Below are 7,187 nucleotides of genomic sequence, written 5' to 3' on the forward strand. Positions count from 1 at the left end.
TGTGTGTTGTTCCATACACAGTGTGTGTTGTTCCATACACAGTGTGTGTTGTTCCATACACAGTGTGTGTTGTTCCATACACAGTGTGTGTTGTTCCATACACAGTGTGTGTTGTTCCGTACACAGTGTGTGTTGTTCCGTACACAGTGTGTGTTGTTCCATACACAGTGTGTGTTGTTCCATACACAGTGTGTGTTGTTCCGTACACAATGTGTATTGTTCCGTACCCAGTGTGTATTGTTCCGTACACAGTGTGTATTGTTCCGTACACAGTGTGTATTGCTCCATACACAGTGTGTATTGCTCCGTACACAGTGTGTATTGCTCCGTACATAGTGTGTATTGTTCCGTACATAGTGTGTATGGAACAATACACAGTGTGTATTGTTCCGTACATAGTGTGTATTGTTCCGTACATAGTGTGTATGGAACAATACACAGTGTGCATTGTTCCATACACAGTGTGTATTGTTCCGTACATAGTGTGTATTGATCCATACAGATACATGGATTGTTGCACTTCTAGTATTTATATAATGTTCATTACTGTTGTAGTACTCAAGACCCCATTTTTCTGGTCTTGGTCTCACCCTCCCTTGGTCTTGGTCTTCGCTTGGTCCAGTCGGTGGTCTGGACCGCAACACTAATGTTCATTATTCTGCACTTTTTGCGTATATCTAACACATTCTCACTCCCGACTCATCAACATATTGACGCTTTTCCAGAGTGCCCTCTGCGTCTTATTTTGCCGTGTCAGGTGACCCCCTCGCGTCAGTCCTTGCCGCCCGCGGCTTTTCCAGTTTGCTCCACCAGGGGTCTTTGGGTCGGGGGTCTGAGGTTAACATGAGGGATCAGGATAAATGGTTAAGTTTAGGGACTGGGGTCAGGGATAGGATGTCTACAGCTAATATTAGGTAATTTTAGGCTTTGGAACACGTAGCTGACGTGAATTTCCTACATTTTCTAGAAATGGTTAATTTTAGGCACTAGGGTCAGGGACAGGATGTCTAAAGTGAATAAAGGTACATTTAGGCTTTGGGACGGTAGTTTCTGTGCATTTTCTACATTTTCAGAAATTATGACAACAGATTCCGCCCCATCTCGTCAAAAAATGACACAAGGGGAGTACCCGACGCGTCAAAATCGGACGCAGTGGGAAGTTTAGAAAAGCGTCAATATGTGGCGACTCGGGAGTGAGAATGGGTTGGTATGTATGGTTAAAAATTATAACCTCACAGTCTTTTTAATCGTTTTATTGCAGGTTAGATTGATGTTTAGTAAACCCTGATCAGGTTAAGGGTGTTGTGAGTTTGTCTGAAGTCTTTGTTTGCTCTGACCCTCAGTCTGGTCTTTGTGTTGCAATCCTCTAATCAAATGTTGATTGGATGATATTTGACACGAGGTGAAGTGGGACTTCTGTTTCAGCATTAAACCTGTATTTTTTCAACACCGTGAAGACGTTTGTCTGTTTGTGATGAAGACTGTCCCTGAGGACATTCAAGCTTTTTATTTATTTCTTTTAAAGAAGATGTCGTCAGCGCAGATGTTGAGGACTGCAGCAGCTATTACCAAGCCTGCCAAGGTTAGGTGCTTAAGCCGTTAGCTGGGTGTGATTCTGCTGCCAGCCTTGTGTTGTTATTGCACAGGGGGGTGAAGATGAGAGAGACAAGGGATTAACTGAACTCCCACACAGCAGTATTACTCTATTAATCGGCTGTCTTTGTCTATGAAGGTTAGGGCTGGAGTCTGCAGAAACAGGAGCGTTTAGTGCGCGACTCTTTGATTTGTAGTTGTTTTTTCTTTCTACTGTTGTAGTGTTTGAACCATTCCTCTTTTACAGTGTAGTGGCACTTTGTTTGGATTTATTTGTCCTTCTCCGTTCAGAAACTAAAAACCCTCCTGTGTGGTTCAGGACCCTCAGCTTGTCAGATGTTACCTGAGTGGGCATTTCTGCTACAGTCCAGCAGGTGCAGAGTTAAAGCAAGAAAACCTGCAGCAAAAACTTCTTGTTTTCTTGGAGAGCTTCCTAACTTTACAGTTTTCTTGCTGTATTTTTGTTTATTTTATGGTCTGTGTTGAAAAAGCATCATGAATTATGAAAGCTGAAGGCAGTGCAAAGCTTTGGGCAAGGTTTAGTTTGGAGGCCTCGGGCCCTGCTGTCCAGGCAGGTGTTTATTTTAACTTTAAACAACGGCGCTTCTTCCTGCAGCGCTGCATCAACATGAGTTCACGAGTTTTTGTAGCTTTTAAAGGGGCTGTGGCATCAAACTTTTGAGATAAACATGAATGCATTTTTGGAAAGATAATTTTGATAACATATTGTAAAACAAATTTCACGTCGCTGAAATGAACAGTTGTTGAGATATTTGCATGTAAAACAACAGGAAGTGATGTCAAAGGGGAATGTCTGCATGTAAACAGATCATTGCTACAACGGCTAACAACACAGACTGTAGAGAAGAATCTGATGTTTATTTACATTATTTTGAGTCACAATCAGAGATGAAGAGGAGTTAAAGTTTAAATGATATTGTTTTAATAAACAAAGACCAAAGATTTTATTTTATTAATGAGTTCCCCTTTGATGTCACTTCCTGTTTCACTTTGGCTGAGACAAATTCAAAAGAAAATAGGCCAGTTATGTGACAAAATGGGTAAAATCATGTGTATTAGGGCAATTTTCTTAAGTATAAAGAAGTTTTGTTTGACTTTTTGTATTTGAAGTATATACATGTCACAGGCTCTTTAAAATCTACAGGTTTTAATCCATTAGATCTGTGGGTTTCTGATTTATTTCAGGTTTTTGATTCAGGCTTTTTACACCAATCATCACAAGTTTGAGTCGATTTAGCTCCCAAAAAAACCAAACTCTAATACAGTTAAAGAAACACAGAACACCTTAAACACAAGAAAAACATAAAACGAGTCGCCACACTGACTTCTTTAAGACGTTTCGTAAAAACAAAAGTTTTTCATAATTAAAACATCATAATGGAGTTCTTCGAAGGAATGCACCTTCAGCTGCTTTTCATGTCAAGGTTTTATAAATAAACTAAAAAAAAACACTTCATATTCCTCCCGTCGTCCTGCAGAGAGACAGTTCTCACATATTTGGATCATTTGCATGTGGCGTTCTCCTCCCCTGCATCATTTGTTCTGAGTTGTTTTTGGTTTTGTGCAAATGGATGAAGTGCTTTGACATATCTCCACTAACGATGCTGTTTCCCTCGCAGCTGACTAATGTATGTTTGTTGTGCATTAAGAGGACGTGCGTGTGAATTATTGCTCAGTGTGTTTGCTTACGTTTGTTTATGTTGCTCACTGATTTCACTGCTTCGTATTCGTGTGTGTGTGTGTGTGTTTGTGTGTGTGTGTGGCCTCAGGTGCATCCACACAAGACTCGGATGCCATGGAGCCGGAGAAGCAGGTGGACAGCACGGTGAAGATGGCCGGAGTGATCGCGGGGATTCTCATGTTCATCATCATCCTCCTGGGAGTCATCCTCACCTTCAAGCGCAGGTACGCAGCAGAGCGAAGGTCAGAGTTTTATCCTTCGTCATGGACAGGAATGATTGGTAGTCTCTGTCCAAACACACGTTTATAGAGAACTTTTTGGTGTTAGGCACCAACAACGGTCTGGTTAAATAGTCCCAGCTGAGAGAAACGACCTGAAAGTGTCGCAGCAGCAACAGGAGCTGCTTGGTTTCTCTAAAATGGTGAAAGAAGCAACATTTTTATATCTTTTCTCTTTGAAAACAACAGTTTTAGGATTGTGTGACAAGATTTCATGAGGTTTTTTTCCCCTGAATGATTTCATTCTTTGTTAAAGGGATCCACGATTAGTTGTAACATTAGACTTCATTTGATAAACATGTATTTTAACTGTGAAATAAAGACTGTAAAAATACTGTAGGCTGTTTAATTTAGTAAATTTTTTAAAATATATTTTAACACAAACAGAGCCATTTTATTTCCACACAAAGCATTCTGGGTAAATGATGACGTGGATAGGTCCTCGGTGCGAGGCTGCTAGCGAGCTATATCCACCCTGAAGYTTAATCTTGGACAATATCTGATGATCGACTCTTTTAAATGAAACCAGAGAGCGTTGACAGAGAGGAGAAGGTAGAAATGACTCAGCCTGGAACTGAAAATATGGATGGAGGACAACAGAGCTGCTTCATGGAAGAACAACCTCAGCTTAGCCTGTTAGCTTTTGCGTTAGCACCAACGCTAGCGTGACAAACAAACAAGCTAAACTGAGGTCCTCCATTCATATTTTCAGTTACAGCTGAGTCATTTTTGTGTTCCCCTCTCTGTCATGTGGATGGAGGAGCTCAGTGACGAGAGGAGAATGTGTAGCCCTGAGCTAATACATATATATGGTGATAGCATCGGGGCTAATGCTAAAGCTAACAGGCTAAGCTGAGGTTGTTCTTCCATGAAGCAGCTCTGTTGTCCTCCATCCATATTTTCAGTTCCAGGCTGAGTCATTTCTACCTTCTCCTCTCTGTCAACGCTCTCTGGTTTCATTTAAAAGAGTCGATCATCAGATATTGTCCAAGATTAACCTTCAGGGTGGATATAGCTCGCTAGCAGCCTCGCACCGAGGACCTATCCACGTCATCATTTACCCAGAATGCTTTATGTGGAAATAAAATGGCCCCGTCCATGTAATATATTTTTAAACTTAAAAGTCATCAAAACTAAACATCCTACAGTATTTTTACAGTTTTTATTTTACAGTTAAAATAAATGTTTATTAAGTCTAATGTTACAACTAATCATGGATCCCTTTAATATTCAGTTTTTGTTTATGCTTCTGTGAAAAGAACAGATGAAACTGATTCTAGGGTTTCTGTTAAATACTGTTTTTGATTAATTAGTCATTTTAAATAGTTTTTAACTCACATCATAGGTTTCAGTCCAGTTCTCATTAAGCACCAGTTTTTTATATTTCTAATGATTAAAAACAAGTAAAATTAAACAAGCTGATTAAAAAGTAAATCATTTTGGGACTATTTAATTTGGTTGTTTTTTTCCCTTGAAAGCTGAAACTTTTAACTCTTTTGATCCTCAAATTACTAAAATAATGGAGTTTGAAATCGAGACTACCAATAACTGTTTTATCTAAGTAGATAATTGTGTGTTTCTTTATGTTTTTAGAGATAATATTACTTGTTGTGTCCTCAGTCGTAGCAGGTAGAGATGCTGCTCAGATTTACACCTCTGCTTCAAACAGGAAAGAAGAATTTTCAAAACAGTTTAAAAAAAGCAGGGTGTTAAATTATTAAACATTTCAGTTTTTATCCAAAATAACAACAAACTCAAAGATTAAAACCTTTATTTTCTTCAAAAGTTCCTCCTGATGTTTTAAACCTGGAAACAAATTTAAAAGAATTAGATTTTTAGTTTTTATTTGGAGGTCACACTGACCTGCCACCATCACCTGCCTTCCTGCCCTTCATCCTCTCCTCTTCCTCTGTCGCTTCATCGATCCTCACATCCTCCTCTTCATCGTTCTTCTCACACAGACTCACACGTGTTCAAAACTTTCTTTATTTTATGTTTTTTACGTTATTTAACATGACTGACGAAAGGTTCCCACAAAGCTTTTAACCCCGTGGTGCCTGGTCCTGGTCCTGGTCCTGGTCCTGGTCCTGGTCCTGGTCCTGGTCCTGCAGGACCATCATCCTGCATGTTTCAGATGTTTATGATTTGAATGAACGAGGAGCAGAGAAACAACTAAAACATGCCGACAGTTTGACTGATTGCACATTTAAAAGTTTCTTAAATTTTGATGTATTTTTGTTAACTGAAGATTAAATTTTTAATTAATAATTAAATTTGAACTCTGAATCTAGTTTTTAAAATGCATCAGGACATGTTCATTTGCAGAGTTCAGTCGATGTGTTTTTGTGTTTAAGATTCAGACGAGGGTTTTTCTCATTTTTATTTGATGAAGGTCGTATTTATGGAGCTGTGGCTGAAACTGATCAATCTTCCTGCAGGGCAAAAACACGACCTGAGTTTCCTCTACAGCTCCAGTCAGGTTTCAGGTTCTGGGAGCTTAAAGGCTCAACTTTTCTTTTCCCTCTGTCAGAAGAACCGTTTTATTTATTTTATTTGTTTAATTTGTTTAATTTGGACTGTTGTCTTCCAGGATTAGATCCTCTCTGGTTCTTAAAAAATAAATATTTCTATAACAGATTAATTTAAGACTCTTGAAGATTTCTAACAAATTTTTAACAATTGTTGATGTAAATCAAGCTTCTTCTGTAAAGAAAACTATTTAATATTTTGTTACTTTTCATTGTCAACGTTTGGTTTGACAGAATAATGAACACAGAGTAACTGAGAGGCCGGCACTGGCAGATGAGAAGAACAATATTCATTTGTGTTAGCATCGAAGAGGCTAGGCATGGATAAGCTGGTGTTAGCATTGGAGAACTAGCCTCTCCAATGCTAACGCCAGCTTATCTAGACTAATCACTGTCCTCTCTGATGCTAACACCAGCTTATCCATGCTAGTCGCTAGCCTCTCTGATGCTAACGCCAGCTTATCCATGCTAGTCGCTAGCCTCTCTGATGCTAACTCCAGCTTATCCATGCTAGTCACTAGCCTCTCTGATTCTGACTCCAGCTTATCCATGCTAATTTCTAGCCTCCCCAATGCTAACTCCAGCTTATCCATGCTAGTCTTTAGCCTCTTCAATGCTAACACCAGCTTATCCATGCTAGTCACTAGCCTATCCAATACTAACACCAGCTTATCCATGCTAGTCACAAGCCTCTCTGATGCTAACGCCAGCTTATCCATGCTAATCACTAGCCTCTCCAATGCTAACACCAGCTTATCCATGCTAGTCACTAGCTTCTCTGATGCTAACGCCAGCTTATCCATGCTAGTCACTAGCTTCTCTGATGCTAACACCAGCTTATCCATGTTAGTCATTAGCCTCTCTGACGCTAACTCCAGCTTATCCATGCTAGTAGCTAGCCTCTCTGATGCTAACTCCAGCTTATCCATGCTAGTCACTAGCTTCTCTGATGCTAATGCCAGCTTATCCATGCTAGTCATTAGCCACTCTGATGCTAACGCCTGCTTATCCATGCTAGTAGCTAGCCTCTCTGATGCTAACTCCAGCTTATCCATGCTAGTAGCTAGCCTCTCTGATGCTAATGCC

At 39.8% G+C, this 7,187-nt stretch overlaps 1 protein-coding gene across 1 annotated transcript in view; it reads left to right on the forward strand.

Annotated features, from left to right (window-relative positions):
- Positions 1–7,187, forward strand: part of ptprt (protein tyrosine phosphatase receptor type T) — a gene marked incomplete in the record, with an annotated part of 388,491 nt that overhangs the window by 254,905 nt on the left and 126,399 nt on the right. The window contains 1 exon segment of the mRNA XM_014015350.1: positions 3,384–3,519. Coding sequence (XP_013870804.1) covers positions 3,384–3,519 — 136 coding nt within the window.

Source organism: Austrofundulus limnaeus, unplaced genomic scaffold (genome assembly GCF_001266775.1).
Source record: "Austrofundulus limnaeus strain Quisiro unplaced genomic scaffold, Austrofundulus_limnaeus-1.0 Scaffold127, whole genome shotgun sequence".
Classification (NCBI taxonomy): Eukaryota; Metazoa; Chordata; class Actinopteri; order Cyprinodontiformes; family Rivulidae; genus Austrofundulus; species Austrofundulus limnaeus.